The sequence below is a fragment of the Nyctereutes procyonoides genome, unplaced genomic scaffold (assembly GCF_905146905.1).
Source record: "Nyctereutes procyonoides isolate TBG_1078 unplaced genomic scaffold, NYPRO_anot_genome, whole genome shotgun sequence".
Taxonomy (NCBI): domain Eukaryota; kingdom Metazoa; phylum Chordata; class Mammalia; order Carnivora; family Canidae; genus Nyctereutes; species Nyctereutes procyonoides.
The window spans coordinates 10394158-10413378 of record NW_026575144.1 but is presented as its reverse complement, the minus strand read 5'-3'; the positions used below and the strand labels follow the sequence as shown (position 1 = coordinate 10413378).

Here is a 19221-nt window from a genome sequence, read left to right as displayed (position 1 = left end):
CCTGCATTTATGGAGCACCTTTTCTGGAAAATAAGTAAAACGAGCTCCTGCATCTGTGGGGCTTGCATTCCAGCTAATACATGGGGTCAGATCACAGATGGGCAATGTAGGGGGAGGCTCTTTCACTTCCTCTGCCTCATTTCTGTAAAGGCTTCCACTGCTGTTAGCCATGTGTGTTAGGTTGTGTCTTTGGGGGCATTAGAACTGGGAATGCCTGGGAAGATGTGCCACAGTCGGTGGTCAAGGGCGTGGACTCAGGCTGGCCATCGGACATGGATTCTGGTTATGCCCCTTGCTAGTTGTGTGACCTTAGGCAAGTCCCTTAACCTGTCTGTGACTCATTGGATAGGTGGGGCGTTAATGATGGCACAGATCTCCCAGAGCTGTCATCTAGGAGTAAGTGAATCATTTATAAAGCAGAACACGCATAAAATCTAAGTGTATATGTGTATGCTAGATAAAATAAACATTCTTCATTCATACTGACAAATAAATCCCCACCTCAGCAATACTTGGAGCTGGACTCCGGATGTGTGGAAAGGCTCTAGGAGCCTGGATGCCACAATTCTCCCAGCATAGCCTTGTTTTCTCCTGGGAAAGCAAGACCGTGGTGCCACTTGTCCTGGGGCTGCAGGTTGACTGACTGGTGGTACAGGGTCAGCCTCCAGTGCTCCTTGCACTGGCTTGACTCTGTGAATGCAGACCCTCTCTTGTGCTAACTGGCTAGCTCTGTCCTCAGCCTTTGCCCAGGCATCAGCCCTACCTTCATTTTAGGGTGAGGATGCCAAGGCCTGGGCTGCATCAGCTCCCTTACCCTGGGGCAGTCATTATGGGGATTTGCTCCTTTCTCACTGTCACCCTGGAATCTGTCCATCCCACCTCCCTTTTGTCCTCCTCCTCCCATTTCACATTCCGGCTCTCAGGGTTTGGGTGGATGTGCAAGGAATTAGAAGGATACAATTAGTGTGCGGCGTAAAGCCCCTCCAGCTTGCCTTCGTTCTTCTTAGAGCAACTATGCCAAGCTGGGGCCTAGTACCATCTGTCCCTGCACAGGGTGCTGTGGGTGGCCCAGGGTAGTAGAAAGATAGATGGGAACTCCCCTGGAAGCCACGCCTTTGCACTCCCTCCTCCCTCCTGACCCCTACAATCTTGCCTGATGATGAAGAGAGAGATCTTGCCTACCTGATGAACAGAGAGAAGGAACACAGTGCCGGGTCCACAGACCTGAGCTGGGCTGTGAAAGGCAGCAGTGGGCTGCACCAGTGATGCCAAGCCAGGAGGGGAGATGCCACAACCTGTGTCCTAATAGGTTTGTATGGGGAGGGAGTCTGGTACCATTCCCCGCCCCTCCATGCATAGACCCTGCATAACCAGCTGACTGCATTGGGAGGGGAGGCCAGGGGCCGGTAGAGGAAGAGCTGTCCCTACTTGCACCTGCCTGAAGGCCCAATTCCATGCAGTCATCTTTGATCTCCTGTGCATCATTCACCTAACCACCTACCAAGGAGCTGCTTCTCTGGTAGGGCTTCTCCAGCCCCAGAGCAGAAGTCCGGGCCCACCTTCCAATGACAATGACCAGGTTTAGGTGGCGTCGTGACCTGTACCTTCTCTTTTGGGTTGGAGAGGGCCAGGCCTCACAGAGCCTCCTGGCTTCTCCACAGACCCTGTCATTGTCTCTGGCCTGAGGCCCAGGCATTGCAGAGGTCGTGATGGGCCTGGGCCAGTTGCCTTATGTTTGTTTGCTTCCTTTGGGCTCCCGGTATTTTTTCAGTGCTAAGACTGGATTACAAAAATGACACATTTTGTATGCCCAGCTCTGTCTGTGCAACTCTGTTTAATCTTATTTGTAGGTAAGCACAGATGCCTAAATCCAGGGTCTCAAGGGATGTGATGTGTATAGGCTCATAGTTCCTGCCCACACCCCTACCCCCCTTCAGGCACAGGCACGTATGCACATGATGTGGTCCTGGCTATGCCTCATGCTGCCTGGAGGGGTCCCCAGACTCAGACTTGGCACAGGCATCATGAATCTGACCCTGTGTCTTCTCTTCTCTCCCTCATCGTTTTTCCCATGAGCCCCTCAGTGCTCTCAACCTTTGTGAGCTGTGGGGTGCTGCTGGTGACCCTGAAATCCAAAGAACCTTTGAATACATTTCCCTTTTTGCACATTCAGTGACCTATCTGTTAAGTACCTCAGTGGGCCACACACTGCTCTAGGCAGTGAAGATACAGCAGGGAACCCAACAGACAAGAGTCTGTGTCTGGGTGGACCTCTTGTCAACCCCTTCTAGTAACCTCTCCCTAGGGATTTATCCTAAGTGATAAAATCCCTCCTGACTTCCTCCAAAATTCTCCAGGATTTCTAGTTTACACTCCTGCAGCCAGGCCCACCGGTGGTATGTGCTCTGCTGGGCCCCAATGGTCCCCATCCCCACTCGTTTTGAGGGGGTGCTGAGTGCCTCAACTCGCAGGTCTTTCTAAGAATTTATTTCAGGCAAGGAAACAATTCTCAAGTCTATATGTTTTTAAATAGTCAGTTTTCAGCTTTTGTCTTCCCTCCCCAAGCCTCTTTCCACCTTCCAATGCTTCTGCTCTGCCTCCCCTCGCAGCTGTTTTGATGGTCAGAACTTCATCACACACTTGGAAAATCGGAAGCAACCACAAAGCTAGAAGGACTCAGCCATCTGGGGAGTCTTTATTCCCGTGTGCGTGGGATGTACATGGCTGGGGAGAGAGGATGTGAGCTCCTTCATTTCTCAGCTAGTGTGACCTGGAGCTGGTTCTTCATGAGCCTGTGCTTCCACAGCTGCAAAGTGGGCATCCTGGCAACTCTTTGGTTGGCTGCTGTGAGAATTAAATATGGTCACATACTTGCTCATTGTAGTGCTTGGTGCAAAGACCCTCCAACAGGCACACCAGAATTTTTTGTTCTGACAGGTGTATACTTGGAGTACACCTGAAAAAGCCTGGGGTAACTGCCCATCCTTCTCATGTTCGTCCTCCCTGAGGGCCTGGGAAATGGTCCTTTTCTCTGTTGCATGTCTTGGAGGAAGGAGTAGGGAGGTTCTGGGGAGCATGTCCCAGGCCATAGGAAACAGGCCAGGGGTGGGACTGGCTGGGGTGGGACTCAGTCAGTGGGTTCAACAAAGGCCCAATCCACAGGAGGAGGTAGGTCTGGGGAAGGAGCCTGAGGAAGAAAGAGCACAGCACCCCAGATAGAAATAGGACATGAACCTAGTTTGGTTAAGGGTGAAGAACTCCAGTGGGTGTGCTTGGTGCAGCAAGAAGGGAGCAAGAAAAACTGTGAAGTCCTGGAGAAAATGAGCAAATTGTCTGTGTGGCCCATCCCCAACCGGTCACTGTGCACGAAGTAGGGCCTTTGAGAGTGGGCGGGCCCCAGACGGTGGCTCAGCAGCCCCCTAGCACCACGTCCCTTCCCCAGCATCTTCCCAAGAGGGAAACACGCTCCCGCTGCCCTTTCTGTATCCAAGGAGAGGCTTTAAAAATATAGCCTCCTGTGAAAAATAGACACAGTGTCTACATGAAATATAAACTGTGGTTGCTAAGGCTGCTGTTCTGTAATAGCCATCTGGTAAGTCAGCTCTGGGAAGTGGGGCAGAAGCCTGGGCTACGGGATCAGCGGATGCTGTTGGGCCTGTGATTAGATCTCATTATTGGACACCCACCTGGCAGCAGGCGCTATGTGAGGCACCTCCCACTTCATCTGCACCCCAACTGTGAACTTCAGGGTATTATGAGCTTCACTTTACAGCATGGAGACTGGGATGTAATGAGTACTCGAGCCTGGATGTGTGTGTTTCTCCAGAATTCATGTGCTCAGACCTAATTCCAAAGGTGAAGGTATTAGGAGGTGGGCCTTGGGAGGTGCTTAGATCATGAGGGTAGGGGGTCTCATGATAGGATTAGTGTCTTAGAAAAGAGACCCCTGAGATCTCCCTGGACCCTCCTCTGTGTGGAAACTCAGTGAGAAGACAGCCCTTCGTGAACCAGAGCGTGGTCTTAGCCAGACACCAAGTCTGTCAACACCCTGATCTTGGACTTCACCTCCAGAACTGTGGGTAATACATTTCTGCTGTTTAAGCTACCCAGCCTGTGCTATTCCACATGCACTAAGATTAAGAGATGAAACAATTTGCCCCAGGTCACTGCCCTCTTGAGTCAAGGAGCTGGAGGCCAGTCCTGTCCTTGACTGCTGGACAGCAGTGATTTCAAAATTGTGATAGAAGACTTTCATATAATTCTTTACATTCCTCAGGATAATTACACCATTGTCTTTACTGTTTCATTAGTCTTCGAAGGGAGATGAGGCAGGTTGCCAATGAAAAACTGAAACCCAGAGAAACTGCAGTTTTGCAGAGGTTTAGTTAGTGAATGAATCAGAAACAGACCAGCTCCTGCCCTCTCCCCACCCCAGCTGCAGGTAACTCTGCCTCTCATCCTTAACAGACACCTTTCTTTGCTGTGTTCTAGCTCAGCTCTAAGGAAAAGTGAAATCTGTGGTTTTAGAGAGGAAGTGTCCTAGTGGATAAGCCTGGTCCAGGGCACAGGGGATGGGAAAGGGCACAGCAGATAAGTGAAGTTCTGTGCACAGGGGATGAGTGAGGTCCAGGGCACAGGAGTGGATGAGGTCATGGGGCTGAGCCTGGCCCAGCTGTTCTCACGGGCCTCATGGACTGAAGAAGGCCAGAGCATACGTAGCCATGGGAGGACTCACAGAGTCATGAATAGCCATGGAATAGCCCTGTCACCTGGCCTTTAGGCTTCTTTTTTTTTTGTTTTTAAGATTTTTTTTTTTAAATTCATGAGAGAGAGAGAGGCAGAGACACAGGCAGAGGGAGAAGCAGGCTCCATGCAGGGAGCCCGATGTGGGACTAATCTAGGTTCCCAGGATCAGGTCCTGGCTGAAGGCAGCGCTAAACCTCTGAACCACTCGGGCTGCCCGGCCTTTAGGCTTCTATCACTAAGGGAGTCAGAGTCACAATGAAGATGTGTATCTGCCAGTGTTTATTCATTCCTTTGACATCTGAGCTGTTGCTCTGTAGCCACGTCTATGCTAGGCCCTCTGTTTATAACCCTTCCTGTGTTGTCACCTTGCTGCTTACATAGAAACCAGATGTGGTAGGAGGGGTAAAAGTTCCTTGTTCTGTGTGTACAAGCACATGTGACCTGATCTCTGTTCACTAACAAAGTCCTGGCCTGGACAAAGCACAGGACCTGGAATGTAGAGTCCCACTGCTCCACATAGAGAGGATGCTGGAGCGTCCTCAGGCCCAGGCGTGTGGCAGTGAGAGCTCACCCCTTCTGTTTCAGCAGCTCCCTGTTGGCTCATTGCACATGGGGGTGGTCAGGGTCACCTCTGCCCACCAGAGCACCCCATCCCCCCAAGAGGCTTTATAGCAGTCAACTGCAGGTGGCAGGTACTTGAGTTGGCGTCTTCACACGTGAACAAAATTGTATGTTTCATGTAAGTTAGACTATATGTATATAGGTGCCTTGTGTGGTGAATGTTCTTGAAGGTGAGCTGTCTTGAGAAGTTTTTACATGTCAGGCTTAGGTGCATGCCACCCCTTCTCTGTAAAGCAGCTCTTTGTCACGTGACCCTTGGTCAAGGTTGTAGATTTAATGCCTGCATTAGTCAACAAATTAGCCCTCTTCTGGAAGAACCACATATCACTGTGCTGGGGCCCATGTTCCCCCTGAACAGCATCAACTCAAGGGTCAGATTCCAGAATCATTTCTTTGTATCACCAGTTCGTTTGCCAACCACTATGCCCTGTTAGTTTGAGGAAGACCACACACGGGCATGCTCAGAGGGAACTCTTCTGTGTTGCTGCTGATAGGGAGGCCCTGCAACCAGGAAAATAACTGGTGCTGTACTTGGGGTTTTCTGGCCAAGCTTCTACATGTTTTCTAAGGGCTCTGGAGGAATGGTTAGGAGCTTCATGTGTCCTCCATGGGAAGGCACCATTTAGAGGGAGATATTAATCTGAACCTGCGTTGGTAGGTTGGTATGCATTGCAGGTCAGGCCAAAAGAGGAAGGGTTGCTGGACGCTGCTCACAGCTGCCCAGTGAGACAGGTGTGGGCAACCCTATCGGCTACACAGAGGTGGAGGGCCCGAGCCCCAGGGGAGTCAGGAGCATGGCCAGGATGCAAGCCCAAGGCTCCCGCCCCTGGCTGTGAATCGGATTCGTTACCAGTCCTTTAGCTGGGGGCCACAAGGTTGAAGAAGGAAAGAAGAAGTCTGTGAGTTCTGGAGTGGCTGTGTGGTTGGATTCTGCAGCCGGGACCGGGGAGGGCACCACAGCTTGTCAGACGGACCACTCGTCCTGCACATCAGCCATGGGGTGGGGATGGGAGGGGAGGAAGGAAATGGAGAGAAATGAGGATTCGTTTAGTGGAAGATAAAGCCCAGCTGCCGCCAGCACGGAGGACACAATGGCTTGACTCTATTCTACTTACCCTTTTACAGAATGCAACGTCTCAATTTTTTTTTTTTTATGTCTCAACTGGAGGAATATTTTTGTGATAATGCAGGATGTTCTTTTATGTTTTTATATCTGCTTGATTTTGCCTGGAGATTATTATTTCATTATTTTAAACCCTTAATTCAGAATGTTAAGTGATCCTTATCTATGTCACAAAACTGCAGACAGTTGGATGCCTGGATGGCTCAGCAGTTGAGCGTCTGCCTTTGGCTCAGAGCCTGATCCCGGAGTTCCGGGATCGAGTCCCACGTCGGGCTCCCTGCATGGAGCCTGCTTCTCCCTCTGCTTATGTCTGCCTCTCTCTCTCTCTCTCTCTCTCTCTCTCTCTCTCTCTGTGTGTGTATGTGTGTCTCATGAATAAATAAATAAAATCTTTTAAAAAAATTGTAGATAATTGATGCCCCAAAATGTCACTTTATGCAAAATGCCAGTCTCCTCTCAAAATGAATGCTTTTGTCTGTAGAGGGTTGGACTTTAGGAAGCCATACTTGTCTTCCAGAGAGTGTGAAGGTAGAGATCAGGGCCACAGGCTGTAGTTGTAAAGTGGGTACAGGGAAGGCAGGGTTGCTCCTGAAGGGAGGGTTGCTCCTGAAGGACGCTCCCTCACACCTAGTGGGACTCATGCTGGACTAGCCAGGACAGGCAGTGCATGGTCTGTGTGAAGGTCCTGTGGCTTGTGCTCACTTGATAGGTAAGGAAACCAAGGTGCAGAGAGGTGGTGTGGCCTGCCCAGGGTCACATAACCAGCAACCACAGACAGGGAAGGATGGCCAGAAAGAGATCTGAAGTGGTTTCCACCAGTTCAGGGAAGGAGGAAATTAGACAAAAACAAGACCCAGAGCCAGCCCAACTGAGCTGGGGACCTGGAAGTCACTGTGATGCTTCCCTCCCACGTTCTGCCCACCGATCCAGTGTTCCAAATTCCCAGGTGGTCTTCCTCCCCAGGACTTACCATGTTGGCCCTTCTTGGCTTCCTGGACCTCACTTGTGTCCTTAGGGAGGTGTGGGCAGAGGTATGCAAGCCCCTGCTCCACCTGCCCGGGCACCCTGCCCAGCTAGCCGGGGGAGACCCACTGAACTGTACTGTACTCTCAGCCTTACCCACCCTGGCCCTATAACCTGCTTCTTCCACACAGATGTTTCCAGCTGTCTTTTTTACTAGGTGTTAACATGGGCTGTTGTCCCAGACACCAGCTCCTTCCCATGGATCTCAGCAAAGATGTCTTTCCTTCTGAATGGGCCGTGGCATCTGCCCTACCCATTCACCCACTCTCCATGCACCTTGTCAGCAAGGGTGTCTGACATACCGTGAGCTGGGAGCAGCATGACAGCCTTTACCTTGGCCATTGCACTTCAATTAGGTCACAGGATGAGACAGTAGACCAAAACAAGTATGTAAGTCCCTAATAAAACACCTCTGTGATAAATGCAAAGATGGAAGCCTACTTGAGAGGAAGATTGACAGGACCAGCAGTGGTGTCTGCCTGTGGTTGGGTGGGCTTTATCACTTGATGAAGCTGGAGCCCCAGGACGGCTTGCATCCTTCAGATGGATCTGCATGGATGCAGGCCCCGGGATGGAAGGAGCTTGAGGCCTGGGCCTGACCCCAGGTTTGTCTGCACACCTGATTGCCTGGCCTTGGGGAATGGCCTGGGATGGGAGTAGGTAGGTCCAGGGCATGCAGACCCTTGATAAAGAATGTGCATTTGCTTTAAGCGCAGTGGGAAGTCACAGGAGTGTTTTAATTAAGCAGGGGAGTCTTGTGATCTGGTTTATATTCTTTAAAAAAATTTTTCTCGTTGCTATGAATCATTTGGGGAGGCCGTTTTTGTCTTCTAGGCCAGAGGTGGTGGCCGCCTGGGCCAGAGCGCTACAGTGGGTGGCTGATGACGCACTCTAGAGGTGGAGTGGCAGGACGTGCTGATGGGCCGGATGTGGGGGTGCAGGGAGAAGAGGAATCCACAGCAGTTCAGGCTTCTGGCTGATGGGGAGGAGCAAAAAGGGAGGGGACAGTGAGGGATCTGGAGTTTCAGTCTGGACACGTGGTTTAAGATACCAGCTTCGTTCATGTCCTGGTACAGATGGAGATGATAAATGGATGAGGCCACCCATTAGTGGAGGCCCTGGCCCCGGGCTTCCGGTCACCTGCAGTACCCGGCACACCTACAGGGAAGTGGACCGCAGTGCGGTGTGTAGAAGTGAGGGAGCCAGGACAGGAAGCAGCCATGGCCACCCCTCAGTTAGGTCCCTGCTGGGGCTCACTGGCTTCAGGAACAGTCCAGGCCCTGTGCCTGCCAGTGCCTGCAGCCAGTCTTCTCTCTTGTACAGTCTGCTAAACGCAGGGCATTTACTCTGGTCACTAGGCCTTTTTTCTGGTCACTGGGCCTTTGTGGGAGATGGTCTCACTGCCTGCGATGTTCTGTAACCTCCCTGCCCTCCCTCCACGGGGGCTGCTGACTTCACAGCCTCCTGCCTCTAAAGACATCTCATGTGGCTCTCCAGGGAGCCTCCCAGACCATACCTCCCCAGGATCTGGACTCAGGGTCCCTCTTGTAGGCACCGCCCTTCCCCCACCCCAAGCCTGACCTCAGTGGGTCACTGACTGCCGCCTGTTCCTGTCACTACCCGAGAACTGGGGAGAGAATATCAGGTCTTACTCCATTCTTTTCCCAGGATCAGTATGATACTCAGGCGATCACTGGATAAGTGGTTCTGCCAACTGCCCCTGTGTTACGGTCTAAACAAGACATCTGCTTTTGTAATCACTCCTGAAAAGAGTGGGTCAGTTCCTAGCTTGGGGTGGTGGGGGGGAATCTCTGGGGGATCTATTACTAAACCATTCTTTTTTTTTTTTTTTTAAGATATATTTGTTTTTTAGAGAGACCAGGGGTGAGGAGGGGCAGAAGGAGAGAGAATCTCAAGCAGACTCCCCGCTGAGCACAGAGCCAAAGGCAGGGCTTGTTCCCACCAGCCTGAGATCATGAACTGAGTTGAAACCAAGAGTCAGACTCAAGCAACTGAGCACCCAGGCGCCCCATTGTTAATTGGTCTTTTTGTTAATGCTACCCTGGGTCTGTGGGTCTGCTGTAGTATCCTGGGACAGAGGGAGCAGGTGATCCCCTGTAGGTTCAGGGAACGAGGTGGGTGATGGTGATGGGGCCTTGAAGGCCGACATGGTGTGTAGGGAAGGGAGCGAGGAGGGAGACGATTATATGAGTTTATGACTTGGCAGTGCACCTCCGCGGGCAGAGCCCTGTACCCCAAGCCCAAACACCAAGGGCATACCTGCTTTTCCTCCTCCAGGTCCTCTCTGCCACCCTGCCCCCATCCCAACTCCCAGTCCCATGCTGCCTTTGCATTTCTTGCAATGCAGGTTCCCCCTTTCCCTTCAGAGTTCCTTCCGGCTGTGCATTATAACCCTATATCACCCACTGTGATAGGTGTGTGTGGCAGAGGAGGAGGGAGCTGATGGGTTTGAAGACCATGCACCTGGCTAAGTTGTGTGTACACTGCCCAGAAAAGCCACATCTCTGCTTGTCCACTTGTGAGAGCAGCAGGAATGCTGCTAAATTGTTACAGCAGGCAGTAGGTGTTCTTGGACTGGCTCTGGGCTAGGTGGGGTGAAGGTCCCCCTTCTGTATTAGGCGCTTAGAAGTGAGTGACCTGGGGCTGTGTCCCTATATTTCTGAGCTTCTAGTTCCCCACCTGCAGGAGGGGATGATGCTTCATGAGGATCTTCTGAGGGTCACATGGGGTAATATCTGGAAAAGCTCCTGTAAATGAATCAAATGTAGGAGAGTCTTATCTTGGCTGGGGGTGCTGTCCACCCCCAGGGCCGTGTTATTAAATGGTCATATAACAAAGTTGGTAATGCATATTGAATCTCCTGCGTGGCATGCTCTCCCTCTCCTCCTCTCCTGCCTCCTTCCCAGTGGCCAGCCTGTGCCAACACTTCTCAACTAGGAAGAGTCACGACAGCTAAAAGGGGCTGTGGAGGACACTTAGAAATCCAAACTAAACAGATAACAGGGAGCCAGATACTTTCCAGTTTCTTCATGAAGCAGCTGGCCAGGGCAGAGTTTGCTGTGCAGATTCATTTTGAAATAGCCTGGGAGGCAAAATTACTTTAAAGATAACTTCTGGAAGAGAAAATTTCATTCTGCTTACTCAGCATGATGTAGCAATTAAAATGCTGGTTTTCCTTGTCTTTGAGAGCTACCCCTGAATAATTTATGGCTTCACCCACTGGAGGCTCTAAGTCTTTGCTAAAATGAAATGATTTCCACTAAGAGTGGGTGTGGGGCTTCAGGCTATTGTCGCTACCCCGGGGCCCCTCTGTCTTCTGGCCTCAGGGTCTCAGGGCCAGGGTTGCCACCTCCAGGAACAGTTAGGCGCCAGTGGCAGCAGCACCACCTGGTGCCCTTCCAAAAAATGGTTGGTGACAGGGAGTATGGTGGCCACTTGGCTCTCTGGGCTGTAGTTTTTTTCTGTAAAAAGAGGGTAGTTAGAGCATTCTAAAGCTCTCAGGCCAAGTCAGGGGATTTCTGTTGATGATGTCTCAGTTTCCACAACAGCCTTGCATAGCAGCTCTTCCATTTTCCACGTGAAACAGATGAAGATATTTATCTAAGACTGTGCAGTTAGCTAGAAGTCAATTTCGGCTCCCAAATCTATCCAGTCTAAAACCTGCGCTGTCTTGTCCTTGACTTATTTTGCCATGAAAAACTTGTTTTTCAGAGACTGCTTAAATTAGTGGTAGAGAAAGGTTGGGGGTGTTCAAAATTCTGAACATGCACAGCTTTCCCTAGAAATTGCAAAGCTTGTCTCCTGAAGGAGTATCTGGCTGGCTCAGTTGGTGGAGTGTGTGACTCTGGGTCTTGGGTCATAAGTTCGAGCCCCAAATTGGGCGTAGAGATTACATAAAAAAAATTAAAAAACAAAAACTTGTCTCCTACAAATCTCTACATGATGTTAGCCTGGCTTAAGTCACTATATGGAATTTTTTTTTTTAACATTTTATTTATAAGAGACACAGAGAGGCAGAGACACAGGCAAAGGGAGAAGCAGGTTCCCTGTGGGGAGCCTGATGTGGGACTCAATTCCAGGACCCCGGATCATGCCCTGAGCTGAAGTAGATGCTCAACCACTGAGCCAGCCGGGTGCCCCTTAGGAGTCATATCTCTTAAGAGTGCGTGTGTGTGTGTTTCAAAAGGCTGTCCCTGCATTAGTCAAAAATTGTGAGGTTTTCATTTCCCTGGTGAAATTATCTGAACGAGTCCCTTCAGATTTATTCACCAATAAATTTCAAGTGGCCACGTGGAGAGTTCCAGGACAGGAAGACTGCAGTCTCGCCAGGGTGGGCATTTTCAGGCTCCGAGGGGTGAAAGCATTCTTACTTAGAGAACTCACCTCCCCTTCCAAGAAAGAGGAGGCGCAAAAGTGGTGCCCGTGCAGGTGGGCTGGGAATGCAGGGTGCAGGTGCAGGGAGGACCCTGGGACCCCAGCTCACGGGGGATGGGGGTGCCCAGCCGGGACCGACCACAGAGGGGGAGGGTGCCAGGGTAGGTGCGCCCCACGGAGCCCAGGCACCCATCTGGCTGCGTGTGGTGCTCACGGCCACGAACACCGCCCCCAACCTCTGTTGCAGGTCCAACCCGAAAGATGCCCCCTGGCGCCAGTGCCATGGACTTCTTCCAGCTTTTTGTCCCAGACAACGTGCTCAAGAACATGGTGGTGCAGACAAACATGTATGCCAAGAAGTTCCAGGAGCGCTTCGGCAGCGACGGCGCGTGGGCCGAGGTGACGCTGACGGAGATGAAGGCGTTCCTGGGCTACATGATCTCCACCAGCATCTCCCACTGCGAGTCGGTCCTCAGCATTTGGAGCGGCGGCTTCTATAGCAACAGGAGCCTCGCCCTGGTCATGAGCCAGGCCCGCTTCGAGAAGATCCTCAAGTACTTCCACGTGGTGGCCTTCCGCTCCAGCCAGACCACGCACGGCCTCTACAAGGTCCAGCCCTTCCTCGACTCCCTGCAGAACGGCTTCGACTCTGCCTTCAGGCCTTCCCAAACCCAGGTGAGGCCCGCGGGCGGGGCCTCCCTCCCTGGTGGCAGCCTCTCAGCCCGCCTTCGCCCCAGGGCACCCCTTCTTCTCCTGTACTCCCTCCCACCCTCCCCAGCTCCAGACCACAGAGAAGTCAGAGCCAGGTTTAGCTCAGACACTCCGTTCCCCTCCTCCTTGCCCGACTCCTCCCTCCTCTTGATGGTGCTGTCTTTCCAAACTCTAGGTTTTCCAGGCTAATGTAAATTTTCTTCTACTAAGAACCTCTAATATTAACTTGCTGTGTTCTTCCCTGCTGGTGAGGAAAGGGCCGAAGCCTTGTAGGTGGCAGAGGGAAGGAGGCCAAAATCTACACCAGGATCACTCAGGTGCTGGGGTCCACCTGGCACATGTGACACAGGCAGGGCCTTTGGACCAGGGTCTGATAGAGCCCTACACCTAGCTCTTCAGCCCCCTGACAAACCTTCCCAACGTCCCTAACTGGTTCTGGAAGGCTCCGTTTGCTCTCAGCTCCTGAGCCTTCTGGTGTTGACATGTGGCCAGTACCCTTAGCTGTGGTGAGATGCGACTTTCAGGGTCGTCCTCAAAGCTACTCCACTGGTCTAGCAAAATGAGGAGGTGGCTTATTTCTGGGATGCCTCTACACAAAACTTTCGAAAGTTTTTGGCCCACATGAGCCCAATTCCATTTGACCCATTTGATGTGGAAACACAAATTGACATCATTTTTGTTTGTGTATTTAAAGAGCCACCAGTCCACCTGCTCTCCCTTGTGCTTTTCCCTTAAGGGCCTTCTTCAGGGCAGCCCTGGTGGCTCAGCGGTTTGGCGCTGCCTTTAGCCCAGGATGTGATCCTGGAGACCTGGGATCGAGTCACACATCGGGTTCCCTGCATGGAGCCTGTTTCTCCCTCTGCCTGTGTCTCTGCCTCTCTCTCTCTCTCTCTCTCTCTCGAATAAATAAAATCTTTTTTTTTTTTTTTTAAAAAGGGCCTTCTTCATAAATCTCAGATTCTTTCTTATGTTTTCCCTTTCCCTGACTCTGTATCTTGCCTCTTTCCCTGCACAGCTGAAAATCACCGGATTTTTGTGGGGGAAGATGCCTCCCTATTTCAGGTCTGTGGGAGCCTTAAAACAATCTCTGGAAGCGTTCCCCCTGCTGTTCTGTGAATATTCTGGGCTCATTATGATTTCCAGGTGTTTGTGATGCTCTTTCTGACTCCCAGAAGCATTTCCCTCTTCTCTCTGCCTTAACAGATTTACCCGGTCTCTGGGGCCCAATGCAGGGCCAGTATTTCCGTGCTGGTCTGTGCTTTCCCGAATGTCCCCACTATTTACAGGGCAGCTGAGTATCATTCTTTCTTGTTCCCCAGTCTCTTACCTTCGAGACAGGAGGTGGGGTCTTTTGGGCCCTGCCTTAAACAGGATCAGGGCTGGGCATATTTTTTGTTTCACTGAATATTTGCTTGGTTGAAAATGAACCAAACCAGAGCCATGCTGGCTGGATGCAAGGGGAAAAGGATATTCTGACCGTGGTCAGGACCAGCCGTTTGAGCAGCTACTGGAAGAGGCTGCAGGCTTGCTCTGGGTATCTCTCAAGAATCAAACAGCCAGCTGCTTGGATGATTGATACTTAACAGCATAAAGATAAGGCTTCTGATGATCCTTCTAGCCCCTAGACTAGGCCAGCCTTGTCCAGGGTTATACTCCTGTTTGTGGTGTTATGTGAGTTGGCCTTGTGCCATCAGGGCCCCAGCAGGAAATTCTTTTTTTTTTTTTCTTTAAGGTTTTGTTTATTTATACATGAGAGACAGAGAGAGAGAGAGAGAGAGAGAGAGATATGCAGAGACACAGGCACAAGGAGAAGCAGGCTCCATGCAGGGAGCCTGACATGGGACTCGATCCCGGGTCTCCAGGATCACACCCTGGGCTGAAGGCAGTGCTAAACCACTGAGCCACCTGGGCTGCCCCCCAGCAGGAAATTCTAAAGCTTTCCTGGTATTCCAGCTTTTCTCTTCTGTGAAAAGTCCCTGTTTGGAATCTGGAACTTTCATTTGGGTAGAAGGGGATCAAGTAGTGGGTTTGTTTGGGAGTTGCCATCTGCCACCCCCAAAGCCTCAGGGCTCCTGTGAAGGGTCTTCACTCTGCCTGCTGTGGACAGTTGGCACAGTTCTCCATCAGATGTGTGGGTGGATCTGCTCCAGGCTCCCCAGCATCACTCCGTATCCCACTCCCTCACACACACACCACCCTCAAAACACACGGCACACTTGCCTTGCAAACCACACACACCCTCTGCCCTGCAGTTTCTGGAGCCTTTCTGTACCAGCAAATGTGACCCTCTGGGATGAGTTTAGAACTTTCACACAGCCTTCAAAAACCGGATGGTTCTCAGGGTCTAACAGTAACCCACGCAGCCATGTGTCATGTGTGCCCACACTCGTGTTTATACACAAATGCAAAATGAGGAGATGTTGCATTTCCTCAAAACTGGGAACCGATTAAATTAGAAGAGTATTTTCGGACAGGGATTATGCAAGTAAATAAATGGATGCTTTGTCTTTCCTCTACCATAACCACTGCCACGCCACAAAATGAGCTTGTCCTACAGGAAAGACTCAGGAAATAGAGTTGGGTAAGGTGGCTGCTGGCCAGCCAGCATCCTGGAGAAGGAAATGCTTTTCTGGCATGCATAGCTTTCATGCAGAGTTTTGCTTTGGTGAGGCGTATGACGAAATGTAAATGCACACAGACTAGAGGTACATTGGCTTTCTGGAGATGAGGGAGCGAGGGCAGTTTTATGTACTGTGGCTTCACAGGGGCCCGAGTAGGACATACTTCTTTTCTTTTTTTAAAGATTTATTTATTTATTTATGATAGACATAGAGAGAGAGAGGGGCAGAGACAGGAGGAGGGAGAAGCAGGCTCCATGCCGGGAACCTGATGTGGGACTCGATCTCGGGACTCCAGGATCGCGCCCTGGGCCAAAGGCAGGCGTTAAACCGCTGAGCCACCCAGGGATCCCCAGGACATGCTTCTTGAGCAGGGGGAGCAGAGCAGGAACAGGCAGGCAGCCAGAGGGCGACTTTCTATCATCTTCCCCCTCAACACCCCCTCCATGTCCCCACAGTGTGTGGGACTTACCCATTTGACTACAGTGGTTCCAAATGGGGCTTTGAATGTTTTAGGAATCCATGGAGTCGGGAAGCCCCCGTGGCTTAGCGGTTTAGCGCCGCCTTCAGCCCAGGGCCTGATCCTGGAGACCTGGGATCGAGTCCCATCTCGGGCTCCCTGCATGGAGCCTGCTTCGCCCTCTGTCTGTGTCTCTGCCTCTCTCTCTCTCTCTCTCTCTCTCTCTCTCTCTCTCTCTCCTGAATAAATAAATTTTAAAAATCTTAAAAAAAAAAAAAAGGAATCCACAGAGTCAGCTAGGCATGAGGGCCGGGGAAGGCACAGTGGCTAGGCAGCTTCTCCAGCCCTCCCCTTCACGAGCATCAGACAGGGGAGACAGGTTTAAGGTCCACATGCTTGGGAACCCTGGGTGGCTCAGTGGTTTAGTGCCTGCCTTCCGCCCGGGGCCTGATCCTGGAGGCCCAGGATCGAGTCCCACATCGGGTTCCCTGCAAGGAGCCTGCTTCTCCCTCTGCCTGTGTCTCTGCCTCTCTCGCTCTCTCTGTGTGTCTCCCATGAATAAGTAAATAAAATCTTTTTTTTTTTTTTTTTTTTTAAAGAGGTCCACATGCTTCCACCAACAGAGCAGTCTGGGGGCCAGGCTGAACGTTACAAGGCTGCTGCTGTTTTATTTTTATTTTTTTATTTTTTTGCTGCTGCTGTTTTAATGGAATTCAGGGTAGCATTAATGGAAGGGTGGAAGGATACTGTCTAAATCACAGCTGGTAAGTACCGTCCTTGAATCTGCCCTTGTCAGACAGTGTTCTGACATCACGTGGGAGCTTGTTGGATATGCAGAAGCTCGGGCCCTGCCCCAAACCTACTAGAGCAGAATTTACCCTTTAGTGAGATCTTGGCTGACTGGTTGGTTTGTTAGAGTTCCAAAAGCACTGGTGGAGAGCAGGGGTTGGCACACTCTTTCTGTCAGTGGCCAGCTGGTCAGTAGTAGGCTTCATAGGCCATAGGGTCTCTGTTGCATCTTGTACAATGTGCTCTTGTAGCCCAGGAGCAGCCACTGAGAATACGTGAGTGAACCTGGCAGGTCCCAGTAAAACTTTATTTACAGCAGGTGGTGAGCTAGACTCTACCACAGTTTGCTGGTCCCCCATCTAGGGCATTGGGTATGGTTCTTGGAATCCTATCATTTCCTGCATTCTTCATTTCAATGAAATTCAGACACACATGCCAATTTGTAATTAAGCTTGAGAAAGATTTGGGAGGAGAGGTGTAGCAGATTCCTAAATTTACCCAAAAGTCTCCTCAGAGAAGCTTTAGCTTGAAGAAACAAAATTTGACCACCACCCCCACTCCATTTTTTTTATGCCAGTTCTTTTTACTTTATAGTCTTGTCATTGAAAACATCTTATAACCATGTTATAAAGAAATGGAAATAGGTGAAATACATTTACAGTTTGTCTTGGGAATCCGTGTCTGGAAGGACACAATGTGGAAGAAAGCAGAGGCTGGGTTATGGGGCACGGCCACAAGGCACCGGGTTCATTTCGGGGGTGGATTTTAAGGAGAGATCGTTCAGCCCTGGGGGACAAAGGTTGAGGACCCGTGTGAGAGCAGTCTTGAATACCTAAAGAAATAGTAGGTGTTTTTCTTTGTTTCTCACAGGGACAGACATTAGATCAATAGGCTCAGATTAAATGTGAGCGAAAGAACTTTTTAGCAGTTGGAGCTGTCCATCAGAAAGGTCTTTTCTGGGGCACCTGCATGGCTCAGTAGTTGAGCATCTGCCTTCGGCTCAGATCGTGATCCTGGGGTCTTGGGATGGAGTCCCGCATTGGGCTCCCCACAGGGAGCCTGCTTCTCCCTCTGCCTATGTCTCTTCCTGTCTATCTGTGTCTCTCATGAATAAATAAATAAAATCTTAAAAAAAAAAAAAAAGAAAGGTCTTTTCTGAAAACAAGTGGGCATGTCCTACTAGAAGTCAGGACTCCTGGAGATCCCTCTACCAAGTGAGAGTTTGCTCTGGGGACCTTGAGCCACTAAGAATAATAATTATTATACACGTAATGAGATAACTATAAATATATTTAAAATATATGAGTATCTACATTAAATATGTATTGTTTTATAAATGAGTAAAATAAAAATAAAATTACCTTTTAATTTTCTATTTACTGAATACCTGCTATATGTCAGGGCCCAGGCTAAGTGCCTTGCATACGGTTTCTTAATTCATTCTCCCCAAAACACTGGTATAGATATTACCCTTTATAGATGAAGAGACTCAGGATCAGAGAGGTAAGGTAACTTAGGTCACACAGCTGCTCAAAGGCAGAGACTCCATTGGAGCAGAGATCTGATGACATCCCATCCCCCCAAACTCACGCTACCTTCCATGAGCATCTCTGCTTTTTCCATTCCTGGCAGGTGCTACACGAACCCCTGATTGATGAGGACCCTGTGTTCATTGCCACGTGCACGGAGCGGGAACTCCGAAAGAGGAAAAAACGGAAATTCAGCCTGTGGGTCAGGCAGTGTTCTTCCACTGGCTTCATTATCCAGGTGAGCCCCGGGATGGGCCCAGGGAGGCCAAGGGACAGTCCAAAGGACTCGGCTCGTTTGGTAACTGATGAGCTGGCTCACTCACCCTTTCCCTGAGCCTTCCCCAGAAGCTGCAGCAGGTGCAGGCCTGAGCTGCTCCCTCCTCATGAGGACACTGGGGCAGCTGGCCAGCCCTTCCTGTCCTGTCCAGCCCTTCTGGTTCAGTAACAACAGTAGACACTGATCAAGGCCCCGACCGTGTTGGCCGAGGCTTTACCAAAAGAGTGGGTCCGAGAGGCAACTACCATGTCTCTTGAGGACATGCTGTGTGGTGGTCCCAAAAGGTCCCTCCCACCCCAACCTTCCAGGTCTCTGTCCCACCATAGTGTAGCGAGGAAACCTTTTTCCTAGGCTGCCAACAGCCAGCTGGTTAAGTTAGCCTTCGTCAGGAGTCCGGCCCTCTGAGCCAGCTGGGCACCTGCTCACTGGCCCTGCTTTGCTCCAAGAGACACAGATGAGTATTTCAAAAGTGGCCACGCTCCACTGCAGGGAAAGTGTCAGTTCAGCTGCCAGGATCAGCCGGGGTGCAGAGTGCACAAAAGGAGAAGGTGGGGGCTGGCAAACAATGTGGCACCTATGTGACAGCTCCAGGCCCCAGGCTGGTTTATCCTGTCTTCCTCGCTGGACACCTTCTCCTGACTGTCAGGCCTGCCAGCCCTGCCTCACTGCCCTGGCCTGGCTGCTGCCTCAGATCTGAGGCACAGGGGGTTTGCACTCCCTTCTCTCTGAGCCAGGGGAGGAGTTGAGCCAGAGAAGAAGTTGTGAGAAGATTTGCTTGTGCACCTCCTCACCACAGTCAAGGAAGTGCATGTGCTCCAGGCAAACATGTCTGCTAAGAAGGACCATCCCATTCTCTCCCTGCAGGCCTGTAGGACCTTCAGCTTGGGCTGGGGCCAGGAGCTCCAGCTGGACCCCAGACCTGAGTCAGC

General features: G+C 50.9%; 1 protein-coding gene across 1 annotated transcript in view; it reads left to right on the top strand.

Annotated features, from left to right (window-relative positions):
* PGBD5 (piggyBac transposable element derived 5) overlaps window positions 1-19221 on the top strand; it is a 106794-nt gene that overhangs the window by 58485 nt on the left and 29088 nt on the right. The window contains exons 2-3 of the mRNA XM_055308700.1: window positions 12156-12583; window positions 18119-18253. Of these exons, the coding sequence (XP_055164675.1) occupies window positions 12156-12583; window positions 18119-18253 (563 nt within the window). The remainder of the gene's footprint in view (window positions 1-12155; window positions 12584-18118; window positions 18254-19221) is intronic.